This window comes from Rhagoletis zephyria, unplaced genomic scaffold, assembly GCF_001687245.7.
Source record: "Rhagoletis zephyria isolate East Lansing unplaced genomic scaffold, Rhagoletis_zephyria_1.1 Rzeph_scaffold_00153, whole genome shotgun sequence".
Taxonomy (NCBI): Eukaryota; Metazoa; Arthropoda; class Insecta; order Diptera; family Tephritidae; genus Rhagoletis; species Rhagoletis zephyria.
This window is the reverse complement of record NW_016157237.1, coordinates 62,184-79,836: the sequence shown is the minus strand read 5'-3', so window position 1 is coordinate 79,836 and position 17,653 is coordinate 62,184. Positions and strand designations below refer to the sequence as shown.

Here is a 17,653-nt window from a genome sequence, read left to right as displayed (position 1 = left end):
CATGGTGGTTCAGTTAGGTGAGATGCCTTCTGACGTGCCCAAGGTGAGATTCCGCCTCGAACAAGTGCTGAGCATGATGTTGAGCTCCACTACTAAGTAAATGACCTGGTCAATTAATTAGAAGTCTAACACACATAGTTTGCACCCACTACTTAGTAAGCTCGATCTCGTCAATATTTTTGGCCATCAGAACTTTAATTCCGATATCATTTTATGGTCAGTATAAAACCCTTCCAATTTTGCGTTTTTTCCCCCACTTTTTCCAGCAACGCAATTTATGGTTCGATAATTTTTTTTTTATTAGATATATATGTATGTAGGTACAAGAAAAATCAGATTTCGTAATTTTTATGAGAAATCGCTAAGCGTTTGTTTTGCACGTTGAAATATTTTATTGTGGTTAATTAAGTAATGATACAATTGTTCGTCGAGACACGCAAGCATCCAACTTCCAGCGCGCAGAGCATACACATACATATGTACATATGTACATATTTATGTGTATATACCTACATTTGAAAACGTCATGAACATTTTAATAACTTTTCATTTGTGCAATGAATTTGTTTCCGCGACATACTTATGTATGTATGTATGTATATGTATATCCACATACACACAAAAGAAAATTAAATTTCCACTCTGTGCGAAAAATCATATTCAACTACATACAAAAGATTAAATTTTTTGTACATTCCTGGTTTCTCCATTCACAATTAAGGTTTTTACATAAATCTTTCTAATTGTTAAATATATGTACATATATGTAACACATATGTAGCTACAATTCTTAAGCTGATGCCAGATAAAACTGTGTGGCTTTGCGTGACATTTATAACTTTGCCTGCAAAGCGCCAGACGCAAAAGGTATGCCATAATGAACGCCAAGAAAACAATTTTGTACTGCTTTTTTACTCGTCAAAATTGCTGTGGATTTTATTTATTTAGTTTTAAAAATATCAGCAATGTAATTAATTTCTATGTTTCTGCACGAAAACTCGAATTTGGGCGAAACAAAATAAATATTAAACCGGCTGATTGTTAACGCGCGCAAAGAGATGGGAGTTGGCCATCTTTTCGCTACGCGCTGCAGCTGAAACAATCTGTGTGACATGCTTTCTGCATTTTCATACATTTCATCTTATCTGTCAAAGCGAATCTGTCACGCAACGCGAAGCAAAAGTTTTATCTGACATCGCCTTTAAGGCGGGCGGCAATTTTACGTACGGAAAGCCGGAGACCAGTGCTGTCCAACCGGTAGTTCGCGGGCGCCTAGTAGCTCGTGACCTGTATTTTAGGCGCCCTAATATTAGTTACACATTTTCGCATTTCAAGTGACGAAATGATCTCTATGGAACCAGTGTTATGTTATCTCTTTCCGAAAAATCGATTTATGAATCATAATGGAAACCCTGCTTTATCAATTAAGAGCAAATTGTTGTTGTCACAATGCAACGAATGTTCTTTATTTATGTGAATTCCTTTATTATAGCTAGTTGTATACATTTTATTAATAAATAAAGATTTTTATAGGGATCAATTAAGATTGAAGTTAATTGAGGCGGTGCCCGCAGCAAAGCATATCAATAGTTTCAAAGTAGCCCTCGGTGCGAACTCGATTGGATACCACTGCCTGAGACTATACTTATTTGCATGTGTTCTCATACATACATACATACTCATCGTGGGGATTCCAAATCTCAATTAAATGATTGATTATACAAATGATCGCGCCAACAGACACAAGCGTGAACAACTAAATAGGGAATGAATGGAGGGAGATACTATCTAAACCAGCTACTTGAGCAGCTAATAGCCACATAGTATGTATGTATGTATGTATGTATTTACTCGTTCTTCGGCAATGACGTTGTGTGTTACCGGCACTAATATAGAGTGTTCGCGACGTTCCACACGCTAGCATGTGCCTTCGCTTTTGCGGCGATCGTGTGGCAGCCCTAATGATCAATGATCACGCGCTCATGCTGCCCCCGCTTAAATGGCTGCGTCGACGACGAAGAGGTGACGATCGATCGCTTTAGAGGCAATCAAACATTATTAGCCATGCCAAGAGTACCTATGGATGTATATGTATGTATGAACAGTACCTGTAGCACAAACACAATCCCGCAAATATGCAAAGCATAGAGCAGAAAGCGATCGCGCAATCGAGCGAACTGATCGAGCCCACATCTACGAAGCAACGATCTCCACCAATCGAACGTATTCGTTCATATGCTTGCCAATATAAAGACGATCAATTGAACAAAGGTTAAGTCATTCGTGAAAAGGAAGTGGTAAGAATCTGTTCGGACCACTCTTCAAAGTAAAACTTACTCATAGAAATAAAAATAAAAAAATCGCGCCGATAACTAGTGGGCATCAAACATAGTAAAGATCAAATAAAGAAATTATCGCGCTGTGATGAAAAAGTGAAATAAAGTGCATCAAATCAAGTAAAGGAATTTTATTAAAGTGACATTTGAGGTGAAAATAAAAGTGCCAGCGAATTTAGTACAAAACCAAAAAAAAATAAATAAATAAACCAAAAATCAAAGAACTTACAAGGTTTTTTCAAAAGTATTAATAGTTCAATAAGAAGTAGTTAAATAATTAAAAACCAAAACAAAACAAAAACACACAAATAAATATGAATGCTGAAGAGTTTCGAAAATACGGCAAGGATATGGTGGATTACATTTGTGATTATGCGCAAAAAATTGAACAGCGCGATGTGGCGCCAACTTTGGATCCAGGATATCTAAAATTACTGATACCAGGTAAAAAAAAAAAAGATATGTATGTATATACGTGTATAGCGTATTAATTAGCAAAATCAGATGGCAATGACTTGATAGAACTGTAGTTTTAAATGCCATTGCGGTAGATAAAACGTTAGGTGACTATGCTACTTAAATTGATGAATATGGCGATGCAAAAAATATAAAAAAAAAAAAAAAGGTAAGGTAAAAAATTAACAAAAACATAAGCAATTAGTACCAGTACCAAAAATTAAATTAAAATGAAATTTTAAAAAAAAATTTATTAATAGCCGGTTTCACCAGCAATGTAAATGGAAAATGAGTTTTTATATTCTGTCAATTTTCATATAAAATTCCAAAAATTAAATTCATTTCCCACTTAAATTACTTTCGTAAAATTGGCTGTAAGTATAACAAGACAAAATATAATTAAAACTAATTACTTAATTTAATGTAATTAACGTAATTTAAAGGGAAAAAAATTAATTAAGTACCTAATAAATTAAATTAAGTTAATTACAAAAAATAAAAAAAAATCTATGAAGTAAGATTACTTAGCATTGTAACCAGTGATATCGTTTTCACAAAATCGCGGTAACAAGGGCCAAGGTGGAAAAAAGTGTAATTGTTCAGCCGCTTTCAAGAAAGTTTGCGATTGTAATTTATATATATTTAATTTCTTATTAATATTCAATACTTCAACAATTGAATTGAAAATAAGTAACAAAATTTATTATTGCCGTTAAACCACTTGATAAAAAAAAAAAATTAAAATAAAGTTGTTTTGCAAATCTTGCGAAGTTTTATGAATGCCAGCCTTTTCTGCCGGAGAAAAAAAGTGGCAAGAACAGAACAGGGTCTACCAAACATTGGCATTAAGGAGTACCCATCACTAATGCAATAGTATTAAGTAGTGAAATGGAAGTGAATAACATACTTTAGTTGATTCAATCTTAGCACTTGTTTGCGTCAAACGCGGCTATTCAAGTGAATCAAAAAAAAAAAAAAGATTTTTCGTGAGGTTTGATAAAAGAAGCGGCCAAAATATTTTCTTTAGTTTCACCACTTTCTTCAAAATTTATCGGCCTTTAGACTGAAACGAAGCCTGTTCAATTCCTCGAGGAAGAATTAAAAAAAAAATGGAAATTTTAAACTTCTAATATGTAACTGGCTTCCGAAAATAGACAAATCGCGATATTGTCGGGTTGATTGGTAGTAGAGTGGCCTAGGCATTGACCAATATCACAATGAGCGCTGTAAGCGCATTTTTTAGACCCTTTTACTGGAACCTCTTATACCAAATATGTATTATCTGATGTCGCATTTTGATTGATACCTTCAAACCAATTGATAAATCTACCTAGGTTAGTAATGAAGCACTTAGAAATTTGCATAATATTTTGCGTGGAGAATTTGCCTAGTATGCCTCATGAATTTTATCTGTCAGTGCTGGGCACTTGCAAACATAATACATAATGTGAGACTGTTTCCTTACTTTCGTCGTTTCCTTACAGCTACGGCAAGGAGGGTTGTACGGGACGACCATTTTTGCTGCATGTTCACTAAAGGGCCAATGTCTCTAATCATGAATGTTAACCTGATGATATCTTTTCTTGGCCTACCTACGAGGTCTTCCGTTTTCTGATTTGTCATAGTGGTATTTCAACCTTGCATATAATGAGCATTGCTGTATCCTGTTCCTCATGACACATAAACTGCACTGGTCGGAGTAAACACTACGAAGGTTTGACAAGTCTTTAATCATTTTTAAAATATGCCCATTAAGGTAAAGGAGTACTTTAGTTTTCCTTGTTGATACATTTTTCCATGATGGTGGATTTAGCCAGTCTGTTACCATCTATATTTGCCCAGTAAGATTGCGCTTCCTTTTTCACCCAAATATAGAAATTTTACCCAACGGAGGTCCATAGCAGACCAGTGATGAGTCCTGGGTCTATGAATGCCTGCCACTTCAATACCCTTAATTCCGCTTTGTACTGGTACTCTTGGGGGTATACCCTGCTTCTGGATGCGATGAGTGCTCAAAGCAGGGAGCCTGCTCTCATCGCGTTTGTAATATCCAAGCAGGCAAGTCGTCGGAGTTTGCTAAACTTGGCTTGCGTGGACTTCGTGTCTGTTTTCCTCCACCAGACGGGATGTAAATTAAAATATTTGTTAAAAATGGTTTCGTACATCCAGCTAGCCAATTTAGGTCCGTTGCACAAGTTTTTCGCTTTAGTTTCGCAGCTCCAAATGGAGATCTGGCCTTTTGAAATGCTTTATTTAGGTGCGAGTACGATTTGAGCTTGACACCCAGATATTTCAATGTTTAGAGAAGTATTTATCCTTAGAGAAAGGAACTATTTTAGCCTTGTTAGGGTTGACATTCAATCCGTATTGACAGCATTGGGGGCATCCTTTCCTGGTCTAGGGTAGAAGTTCTAGACTTAAGGACGCTTGTTACCGGAGGGTTGTTGCAACGTCAATCCTTTTGCGCAAGACGTATATTTATATTAGAGAACTTTTTGACCCCACGAGCTTCACTTATGCATTTCAATTAACAGCATTTAAAACTTACAACACAAAGCTATAAGCAAAAACTGCAAGACTACTTTTCAGCGACCATTTGAGTGCAAAAATGAATTTAAATTAAATTTACAAATTTCATGAAAAGAGAAAATATTCGAAGTAGTAAGATTTTAGAAAGTATACCAATACATAATTATTAATATAAAAGCGCATTCATAAATGTGGGGGCGACAAAATTGTGTGGGTTTTTAATTTTTTAGGACAAGCAAAACTTACATGCTAACGCAGTTTTTTTTTTTTTTGGTAAACTAAGACAACAACTACACACCGCAATTGAACTTATTTGAATTTAACACTGCTTTCCGTTGTCATGAGCCGCACGCCACAAAAGTCAACAGTTAGTCGAAAAGTATGCGCACATCAGTAGACAAATAGAAAAATGAGTAAGTGGTCGCAAATAAATATCCAATTAGCGGGCAACAAATAACTGCAACAAACAACAATAAACACCACTTATTAAATTATTATTAACGGCACGGCCAATGAAAGGAATGACATTCTTAATCCTACTGCCAGCAAAGGAAAATTAATGTACAAAATATTCATATAGTGGCGAAAATATAAATAGGGACGCGCCGACATTTTAGCAAGTTTTGGCTATTTTTCTTTTGTTTATTATTTTTTATGAAAGTATAGCTAGTTATAAAATAAAAAACCGAATTTCGTACATAAGTATATTTGAAAAATTTCGAGCTTTTATAGTATAATAAAGTGTAAGTTTGCAGCTAGAACTTACAGTTAATTTTGGGCAGTTTTTTTTTTTTTTGAAGGTCTTGCTCATTTTCTCCATATACCACAAAGAAAAATTCGGTATTCTTTGTATGAAAAAAATGCATAACACCGTCAACAAAAAAAAAAAAAAATACAAAAACTTTAATAAAATTTGATGCGCAAACCTAAAAGTTTTGATTTTTAATTTCCGAACAAAAATTTTGAAATTTTGATGATCATGATCCAATGATCGGAACTAAACCAAATTAGTATGGGACCGCCCTTGAGGTATCAACCTTCTTTTACGTGGTCCAAAGTTATCCAAGAACATATGCACATACATAAAAATGTTAAAATCGGTTAAAAATAAAAAATAAAAAAAACATTTAATAAACTAAATAAAAGTAGCCAAAACTTGCTAAAATTTTGAGTCCCTATCTATATTTACGCCAGCGTGTGTGTGCCTACGTACACACACACTTACGTACATAGAGATATGTACTCATACTTCATTCATGCGCGCATGCAAATTTTATTAATGTATTTAACAGCAGTCATGGGCTTGTTTTTGTTAGATAAATATAAATACTACATACACTGTAGATCTGACGAATATAAAGAAACATCTCTATTCGGTATCTGCCAATTTGTTAATATACTAGCGCCCAATTAGCTCATCATACGCCGTGTGGTACTAAATAAGTTCATATGCGCGCATGCATACATATGTAGTACATGTAAGTACATATGTACAATAGGGTTCATCACTCTTCTTACAAAAAATAATAGACACTGTTTTTCCATCGGAATTATAAAATTTATTATATTTTAAAACTTCCACCAGAATATTTCTGAAAAATAATCAGATTTAGCTGAGCAGGAAATACCTTCAAAAATCGAGTTTTTATAAATAAAATTAGTTTTCAAAAATATATTTTCTAAAAAATAAACTCAGAAGATGGACGAGTTTGGGCCTAAAAGGTTTTGGAGGTATATTTCCGACATCTTTTGGCGGAAGTCTTAAAACATAATAAATTTTATAATTCGGGTGCAAAGCCTGCAAGTTTTTTTGGTGATGCACCCTAATGTACATATGTATGCGTGTATCTGTGAACAAGAAAAAAACACGAAAGTGTTAATTGAAATATTAAAGATACTTGTACTAGAAACATGCCGGGCGCACACTTAATTTGTGGGCGTAAACATTTTCTTCGCGCATATTTGCATACAAAGAAATAAGTATGTTTGTGTGTGTGTGTGTGTGTGTGTGCCGATGTACCACACACACATCTCAATCACTGCAATGGCATATCTCCAGCTTCTCTCAATGCCAACAATCGTATTAAATATTTAATTATGCAAATTGTTTATTTATTTATCGACATGTGTTTAATTTTTTGCCTTCTGCACTCCTCTAACTCTGCTCGTTTCTTCATACATACATATCTCGTTCACAGCCAAAGCGCCACTAAAACCAGAAAAATTCGAAGATGTTCTAGCTGACTTCGAGGAAAAAGTTATGCCTGGCGTAGTGCATTGGAATCATCCGAAATTTTTTGCATACTTTCCCGCAGGCAATTCGTTCCCCTCCATTTTGGGTGATATGCTGAGCGCAGCGATTGGCTCAATCGGTTTTTCATGGGTAAGTTGTAAAATTCAGGAGAAATTTAATTTAATCAAATGAAATGAAATATGCTAATATTCACACTTCTTTTTACGATTCCAAAAACAGGCCTCCTGCCCCGCCTCCACAGAACTAGAAACCATAGTACTCGACTGGTATGCCAAGGCGCTTGGCTTACCCAAGGGCTTCATCAGCGATCTACCCGGCAGTCGCGGCGGTGGCGCACTCCAAGGTTCCGCCTCCGAATGCACGCTTGTCTGCATGATCACTGCCCGTTCACGCGCCATACAAAAGCTGAAAGGCATGTGCTCAGAGATTCACGAGAGCGTCTTCCTGCCACAATTGATTGCGTACGCCAGCAAGGAAGCACATTCCTCCGTAGAGAAGGCTGCAAAAATGGCGCTTGTTAAGCTGCGCATTATCGAGGCTGATGAACGTGGACGCATGCGCGTCGATTTGCTGCGACAGGCAATGCAAAATGATGCAAATGCTGGCCTGACGCCGTTCTTTGTTGTGGCCACCGTTGGCACGACAGGCGCTTGTGCATTCGATAATCTCACAGAAATTGGCAAGGTTTGCAGAGAATTGCCGAATGTGTGGTTCCATGTGGACGGCGCATATGCGGGCAATTCCTTCATTTTACCAGAAATGCGTAAATTCTCCGAGGGCCTGGAGTATGCTGACTCATTCAATACGAATCCTAATAAATTGTTGCTCACCAATTTTGATGCGTCTGCCATGTGGGTGAAGGATGTGATGAGCTTGAAGACGGCGCTAAATGTTAATCCACTATATCTGCAGCATGAGCATGAGAAGGCGATAGACTATCGACACTATGGCATACCGCTGAGTCGTCGTTTTCGTGCATTGAAATTGTGGTTTGTCTTCCGCTCTTACGGCATTATGGGACTACAGGCGTACATACGCAATCACATGGCATTGGCGAAGAAATTCGAAATGCTCGTGCGCAAGGATGAGCGCTTCGAAGTGCGCAACGATGTGTACCTGGGATTGGTGTGCTTCCGTATGCGCGCCGCCGACACATACAATCAGGAGCTGCTCGCCCAGATCAATCACTCCGGGAAGATGCATATGATACCGTCGATGGTTAATGGCAAATATGTGATACGCTTTTGTGTGACATACGAACATGCAACCGAGAAGCATATAAGTAAGTGCATACTCGTTTTACTTTCCTACTGATTTTTTTTTTTAGTAAAAATCATATGCGGCTTTTCTGATTTAGCTGGTTAAACCCCCAGTATACAGTTAACCAGCGATTGACAATATGCTTATTTCAAAATTAATGTATGAAATATTGTCCATGTATAGCATTTTTTTGTCATTAACCCATAGGCAACGACTGGTGCAAAAGTATCCACAAATGTTTGTTCATATTATTGAAATGCAAATTTCAACAGCAAAGTTCGTAAAAAAAAATAATAATAAAACAAAAATATAGTTAATTACTACATGGGAGATGGGCCTGGTTATTGACAAATTTCGCCAAAATTTAATACTAACCTAAATTATACCAAAGGCAACGTCGTCACCGACTTCCGTTAAAAGATCTAAACTTTGTTCGAGTTAACGTGTTTACAAACAGAGACGGCTGAACCAATTTCTCTCGACATTCTGCATATTTTGATATGTATGTATGTATACATATGTGTTGATAAACGGGATCGCTTATCTGCATAAACCGTCTTTATTTGCATTAACTCATGCATTATCCTCTTTCAAATGTGAATAGTCAGCTGAACAAATGCATAAACATTTCGTGCATTTGCCCGAGCGTAGAGATATAATTTTGTATACACATTTCATAAAAGCTATGGAGGTCTCCACTCTAAGAGTGGTATATTTGAAAATGGGAGAGCTCTAACTTTAAGCTAAGTAACACATCTTTTACCCCCTACTCGATGGGACCATTTTCCAAAGACAACCACCCATTATTCACTCAAAGTTGTGTTCGGAACACGGCATGACATAGGAACTGCAACTGTGGAAATATTTTTCACTATAAGAAGATATTGAAATTGGATTTCTTTTGGGTTAACGAAAAAGACAAGTGTGAAAAAATATCAACGAATACATTCAAACAAATTGTTAAATAAGCATATTTACATTTTTTGTTTTGTCTATCCGGGCTTACTGTATACTGTGGTTAAACCAAATTTGAGAAATTTACTTGAAATCGAAAAGTGGAACAGTTCCGACAGTTTTAGTTCTATTTCGGTGTTATTTAAATTTCATTTATCGATAAATTTTCGGCGATTTTTTCATTAAATTTTTTTGTGATCAAAATAGGCTTAATTTTTTGAGTTCTTTTTTTCGTTTAAATTGAGTTTAAACTTTCTTATTTAATTAGCGTTTTTGTGGCTTTGCGCTAGCGGTTACATGCCACACAGAAATAAAATATCTTGATCTGGGGAGCGACATACATATCGTCACCTGAAATGCAAAAGACGCAACAACATCGCCACTGAAATGGAAAAAGTCGTGACAATTTTTTTTTTCATAAAACGATGTGGGGAGTTGTAATTTGATGAAATCTATCATAGCAATCAAAAAGTGAATTTTGAATTTTTTATCAGTTACGACTTGTTGCATTTCAGTGACGATTATGTTACGTTATTTTGCATTTTAGGTGACGATATATACATACATATGGATTCCTATTTATTTTGACACGTGAATCGAATTCGCTGTCAAAATGGGCGCATGGGGTCGTGGTCCAAATTTAACCTAATTTTTCTAGCACATTGTTGCGATTTTTGGTTGGTTTTTAAGGTTAGATTTGAACCAAGCCCCGTTGCGCTAATTATGACAACGGAAGAAAAAGTAACACGATTTTCTTTTCAAACAGAGTCGAGTTAGGGTTTTCCATGTTAACGATTTGAGTTCTTGAGCAGAAAAAAATATTTAAAAAAAAATCGCTTTCAATTTAAAATCAAATTTGTTTTAATGATTGTTTAAAGTAGACAAAACACCGCTTGGCGCTAAATCCTATGTGTTTTGAATTTAAATCATCGGCAAACATAATTCAAAAACATTTTCGGAAAATGTTAACGAAAATATTTCGGAAAATATATCGATTATTTTCTATTCCTTTAAAATGTGAATCATATCTTATGGAAATATTCAAAATTTAAAAAGACTGATCAATTTTGGCCGAATAAAAAAACAATTTAAAATAAAAACTACTTATTTAAACAAAATATCTTAATTTTTTTGCATTGGAGTGAAGATCAAAATAACGATTATTTGCTGTCTCTTAGCTACACCCAACCAAAAAATAAATATCTTGGCTTTTCTCTCTTTTACAGGCGATGCCTGGGCTGAAATAAAGGCCTTCGCCGACGACATTCTACGCGATGTACCTGCCCTCTCGCCTACACCCGAAAAGGAGAAAGTTGTTTCGGAACCACAACCTGTCATCGGCAAACCACCAATCAAAAAGAAGCTTACGCGCACCAAATCATTACGTTTCTCCTTTACACGCAGCATATCGCGCGAGATGTACGAAAGTCAAAACGAACATCTCAAGGATGGTTGTACCCCGATTTTGGTTGTAGACTCCAATGCTATGCTGCAAAGTTTTATGAAAGCAACAGCCGAACAAAATAAATTAAAAGGTATTGAAGATGTGGACGCTGACGAGGCTAGTAATTAGGCAAAGTTTGGCAAGAAAATAGAAAATGAAAACAAAAACTAAGCTAAAGCATCAAGAGGCCTAAGCGTTGAGCGCTGAGCGCCGGGCGCCAAACGCGTCAGTCCATTACATAAATATGCACCCATATACATTTACATACACATTTCATAGATATATCGATAATATGTAGGTATTTATGTACATAGAAATCGCGTATATAACACGCCCAGCACGAATTACCTCCAAATGAATGTATTGTAGTTATTAAATTTAATATTTTAAGTGAAGAATGCATCAGCTTTAGCGAAAATTAAACATTTATTTTAGTTATATAGTACATATATGTATGTATGTATGTTCATATAAAGTACTGGGCCTGGCTTGGTGGAAATTTAAAAGTAAAGTCATTAGCTAAATATGCCGTTAACTCAGTTATGATCGAATGAATATGCATTTAGTTTTAAAATTCGCGCATAGTTATCACAACCTGTACGACTGGTACTGGCATTCATTCAGTACATAGTCGCTAACAGCTTCATCACCAACCCATCATCACTTTCCACTTGAGCAATCGCTTTTCACTTTATGTTCCTATTATTATCTACATTCTGTTATTATGCACTCATGTAATTGTAATTATTTATTTATTTTCTGATTTGCAAACATACAAGCATACGTCTATTGAATATACATACATATGTACTACGATATAAATACATAAGTATGTATGTAGTTATTTTGTTCATTTATAGACATACATACATACATACATACATCCTATTTACTATGTATGTTTGGATGTATATATGTATGCAAAATATTTTTATTAAATTCTACTCGAATATACATACTATATGATGTACTTTATGTAAAATACATATGTATGTGTGTATGTATTTATTATTTTTTATTGATTTTTATATTTCTAAAAAATTTTTAATAAAGAAAATATTTATTAAAAAACAGACTAAAAGATGTATTTACTAACATTAAGCCAATAATCAATTACCAAGCATTAGAGCAAGGCAGAAAGCTAGCCGTCCTCAGGCACAGTAGGAGCGTCATAAACCAGGGTGTCCAGATTGTTAAAAAAAAAAAAACGCAATTTCCGAATTTTTTTCACCAAAAATCGACAATTTTTGTTTAATAAAATTCATGAAAACGATTTAAAAAATCTTTTATTTTAAAAATGACTTATGTATATAATAGTGATGTACAAACAATTTTCTTTTAAAATACGCATACTTTTTAAAAATATTTGTTTCAACTAGGGCTGTGCGATTAATTGATTATTCATAATTTTAATTAATCATAAAGTAAATAACTCAATTATTCGATTAATTGGAAATTATGATTACCCAAAAGTTCAGTTACTCGAGTAATCAAGATTTCGATTAACCAAAAACAAAAATATTTGAGTAATTTGCTTTATGATTAATCAACATTATGAGTAAAATGAAAAAATCAGCATTTCAAAGTACTCTTTACATATAAAGTAGTTGAAGTTCCTTGATACTTTGAAAACAACGTTTCTGCTTTCAAAAATTAAAATTATTATTTTTTTTCATATACAGAGGGCGTGTGTGAATCGGTAACAAAGTTCTATGGGGTTCTGTCTCACTATGGTGAGACAGTTTTGCCAATCTGCTGTGTGAAATTTAATTTTTTTTTTGACAGCAGTAAATTTTTGATAACCTCAGATTTATGCGGAATAAAATATTACAAATTGAAGTGAAATTAATATTTTGAGAAAACATCTACCATCGTTGATTGCAATTTACCAATTTAAGCTTTTATTTAACGAAAAACTACACACATCAACAATCTTTGTGATTGTCGAAATTTTCTATACATTTGTCAAAAATTTCCCTAGCCTCATGAGCTAGTGAAATTTTATTCACCTCATAGTTGTCAAAAATTTACTCGCCGCGAACTTTGTTACCGATTCACACACGCTCAGAGTGTAAAAAAGAAAATAAGCCTTTTCCAAAGCAAACTCTTTTAACGAGCAAAATTAATTTTTTTGAGTAATTATATTTCAAGTAACTCGATTAATCATCGTTTTGGGTAATCAAAATTTTGATTATTCGAGTAATTGATTAACCGAATAACTGATTAACCAACTTGATCGAGTAATCGAATAATAGTACAGCCCTAGTTTCAACACATTTTGCAATAGGACTGTGCAATTATTAAATTTATTATAACTCATATTAATTGATTAATCGCACAATCCGGCTTTCCAATCTCATCCTATTTCGACAGCTGAGTGGAAGATCGACCTATCTCGGCAGCCAGCTCAAAAACGCCCTATCTCAAAAAACTTTTCAAGAACGCCCTATTTCAGAATTTTATTGAAAAGCACCCTCAGAATTTGGTTGAAGAACGCCCAATCACTTCAAAATGTATTGAAGATGTGCTGATATAGGGCGTTTTTGAATCGGCAGCTGAGATAGGGCGTTTTTGAAACGAATTCTGAAATAGGGCGTTCTTGAAAAGTTCTTTGAGATAGAGCGTATTCGAGCTGACTGCCGAGATAGGTCTATCTTCCACTCAGCAGTCGTTTTTTTTGTTGTATTTATTACGGAAAAACGCGCTCAACAAAGCGTGTGAGTGCGGCAAGGATAACAATATGAATTTACTTATATTTCCAAACATTTTATTGTCTATTGCGGTTTTCACTCCGTAAGCAATTATCCAAAATTCGTCCGAGTCGGATGGAATGGTTCTGAGAAAAGTTATTCCATGGGAAAGTTAAAATATTTAAATATTCAGGTTCCGCTGCTTTTCTTTCAAGTCAAGTAGTGAATTGGTAGTTCCCTGAAACTTGCCCTCTTGAGATTCACACACTTTTCTGGTGACAAAATCAAAGCTTTTTTTAAAAGTATTCAATTGACTAGGGAATCGTTTCAAAAATTCTTCGATTAGGGTGATTAAACATTTTTGACAGTCTTTTTATATGCTTCTTAAGTCAAGTTTATCACGTAGTTATTTAGCCTCTTCTGTAAAATTATCGTGGAAAACTAAGTTTTGTATAGTTTTATAATTGGAAAAAATTTATTTGAAGGGAAAAAATCGCCAATGGCAACTTCCTAAATTTTTACCCGCAACTATCCACAAAAATCGCCAAATTGGCGCGAAATCGCCAAATCTGAACACTCTGCCATAAATAGTAAAAATGGACCTACAATTTTCAAAGTTGGTACACAAGCTTCTTTCTGAAAAAATATTGTCTAGTAAGTACTGCTAAATGGAACTTAATACGTCTGCAAATTCTGCCAGTTCCCATTTAACGGGGATTTCGAAAAAACGTTTTAATTGTCATATTTTCAAAACAAATAAAGTTAGAATGCTCAAACTCGATATATAAGGACATATTTGAAGTAAAAAGGAAGTTAAAAGATCCATATCTTGAAAGGGGGGCGTGACATCGCCTACATTTTATTAGTTATTTGCATCTCAGCTGTGGTTGTGATAATCTATACAGCATCAAGCGATTGGTCCTAGAGGAAAGCGAAGAGATTCCACCGAAGTCGGAAACAGTTGTTTGGGCGAAGATTGACAGAGATTTGGGGACAAACAAACTATGGGTTGTTAGGTTAGGTTAGGTTAATCTGGCCGGCGTTGAGCAGCTTATAGACCGGTAGGTCCTTAGCGCTGCCAGTTGGAACTCGTTTTTACGCGTTAAAGTAGACATCACAAAGGATGTCAACGCTTTTTGCAAATGTCAATAGAAAGTTCAGCTCTACTGTTGACATGTCTTCTAACTTCTCGAATTGGTAGGCTCCCAAGCATTTTAGTCTTGTTTTTAACAGTGCAGGACATCGGCAGAGAAGATGCTCCAAGGTTTCCCTGATCTCCCGCTCACGACACTTCCTGCACCTGTCCACGCTACTAATACCCATTTTTTGTGCATAAGCAGCTGCCAGGATAAGCGCCGTAAGCAATCCGGTGATAACTCTGCAGTCTGCCTTTAGTAGCCGTAACAAGCAGTTTGTCTGTTCGAGAGTCAGATTGGTGGCGTTCTTGGCAGTCTCATCTGTTGTTTCGTCACCCCCAATTCACTTGTGGTCGAGCACCCAATACATATGCATCTTTCTTCCGGTGGCTAGCCTGTCAATGCCTTCCCGGATGTGAAGGATGTGCCGCCTGACAGTCTACGTATAGGTTTACTTTTGAACTGATTGCCGTTTGGATGTAGGCTAGCTCTACTGCTATCCTCATTGAGATAATCTCTGCTTAAAATATGCTGCAATTGTCAGGTAACCTTACTGTCCGCCTGACGTTCAGTTCAGGGCAGTGAATCCCTGCATCCACTCCCGTTACAAACCAGGCAGGACCAACGTTGTGAAACATCGCATTAATACTGGGGATGCAAGGCCAATCCGCCAAGCTCTTCGAAGTGTTCCACTTGACAAACGTGAAGCTTTAAACCATATCATATGGGAGGATTCTAAACTGGTGCTAAAGCAAAAAGGATATGTAGAGCGAGGAGTGAAAGGAAAAAATTAGTGACAATAAGAAGCGTAGGGATGAGGCAGGAAAATATTTGTATTTATCGTTTTCTGAAGATGATGAGGAGATGGTGAACGAGCCAAGTCCAGTTCTCCTTCAGGGAAGGTTGAATGATTGGTCAAATTAGTAACCCCATATCAGTCGGGGCCGCTGTGGTGTAGTGGTAAGCAGTACGCGCTGCCACTCGCCAGGGCCTGTTTTCAAGCCAAAGCAACATTGCAAAAAAAAGTTAGAAAAAAGGTTTTTTCTTAACAGCGGTCGCCTCTCGGTAGGCGATGGCAAACGTTCGAGTAATCGTAAAGACAAGTCTGCGGTTACAAGCTACGGGTGGGAATGGTTTACCCCAAGGTAGTTGCTTATCTCATGTTCTGTTTAGTATTTATACAGCTGTGTTTCATGCAGTTGAGGATGGAAATGTTAGGATTCTTCAATTTGCTGACGACTTTGCCCTAACCACCTTGGACCACCTTAAAAGCTCCATAATTCTCTTTATTAGTTTGTGCAGTTCCCTAAATCTTAAAATAAATATGAGCAAAACTAAGTTTATGTATTTAAACAATAATACGAAGAGAGAGTTTCATCTTAGTATTAATGGACAGCAGGTTGAACAAGTTTCCAAAATTAAGTGGTTAAGCAGGATAGTCAGAGCAAATGCAACCATAAACGATTATGTAGGGTATGTTAAGAAAGAGATCCTCCCTGCCAACAATGTCCTTAATAAACGAACAAGTATCAAATCTGACCTAGAGCCAAGACTTGCTTTAAACTTCTACAAATCCTTCATTAGGTCAAAAGGTGAATATGCTGGCTCGACTTTTGCTAGTGCTCCGGGGGGTTTAACCAAAAAATTTGCAAATAGGTTTAAATAATGCGATAAGAAGGTGCTTGGAAGTTTCTCCGAATACCCCAATTCATGTAAGATATGCCACGCGGGTGAGTTACCTTATATCAAAAGAGCTATGTATTAAATGGTTAACGGCTATTGGTCTGATTATGCCAACTTAACGTAACTTACAGCCTCTCACTTAAAAATTCTCTTAAATGGATAATGCTTATAATTGAACAGCTGAAGATTAATGTAACTTAATGCCACGTCCAAATCTGTTTCATTTTGATTTTCTAAGTTCTAAGTTCCGTTGAGTTAAGTCAAGTTTTCATAATCAGGCAGGTTAACCTAATACTCGCGGCGGAAAAATTTTCCAAAACGGATCCAGGCTTTGTAAAAAAAAATATTAGGGATTATAGTGGAGCTTTTTCGAATTCAAAATCTGAAGACTCCACCCTCCGGAGGCTTATAGTTTTTAAGTAACTCGCATCCAAAGTTGCAAATAATACCGAATTCAACCTCACTTTTTCCTTTGTACACCAATTGAACTGAAATGTCGGTGCTGCCATATATACCAAAAAATGCAAAAAAACAACGGAAGCAATAAAAAAATGCTCATAAAGTCGCGATTTTTTATTAAAAATTGTAATTATTTATAGCGCGATTTATCGAAGTATCGATGTTATAATAAAAAGCGACGCAGGCGAAAATTTATAATACAAAATCGCGCGCTTTTTTATTAAACATTTGCATAATTTATCGAAGTATCGATTTTATAATAATTCATAAATAATAATTTTCATTATTTATCGAAGTATGGATTTTAAAATAAAAAACGCCGCAGGCCAAAATTTTTAATTAAAAATCGCGCGAATTGTAATTAAAATTTTCATTATTTATCGAAGTATCGATTTTATAATAAAAAGCGCCGCAAGCGAACATTTTTAATAAAAAAAACGCGCGCTTTTTTA

At 35.7% G+C, this 17,653-nt stretch overlaps 2 protein-coding genes across 2 annotated transcripts in view; one reads left to right on the top strand and one right to left on the bottom strand.

Annotated features, from left to right (window-relative positions):
* The window catches only part of Rpp25 (ribonuclease P protein subunit Rpp25), an 83,279-nt gene that overhangs the window by 61,357 nt on the left and 4,269 nt on the right, over positions 1–17,653 (bottom strand). The gene's annotated exons all lie outside the window — the stretch shown is intronic.
* On the top strand, positions 2,620–12,083 carry Tdc1 (Tyrosine decarboxylase 1). Its single transcript, XM_017605240.1, has 4 exons — positions 2,620–2,780; positions 7,520–7,704; positions 7,795–8,857; positions 11,016–12,083. The coding sequence occupies exons 1-4, from the start codon at positions 2,651–2,653 to the stop codon at positions 11,360–11,362; spliced, it is 1,725 nt and encodes a 574-aa protein (XP_017460729.1). The 5' UTR covers positions 2,620–2,650; the 3' UTR covers positions 11,363–12,083.

What these genes read in the sequence shown, in the direction of transcription:
- Tdc1 (XM_017605240.1), top strand. Translation starts at nt 2,651, where the DNA reads ATGAATGCTGAAGAGTTTCGAAAATACGGCAAGGATATGGTGGATTAC. An exon ending in TCTAAAATTACTGATACCAG is followed by an intron (nt 2,781 to 7,519) that starts GTAAAAAAAAAA and finishes TCTCGTTCACAG; the next exon opens with CCAAAGCGCCACTAAAACCA. An exon ending in GCTCAATCGGTTTTTCATGG is followed by an intron (nt 7,705 to 7,794) that starts GTAAGTTGTAAA and finishes TTCCAAAAACAG; the next exon opens with GCCTCCTGCCCCGCCTCCAC.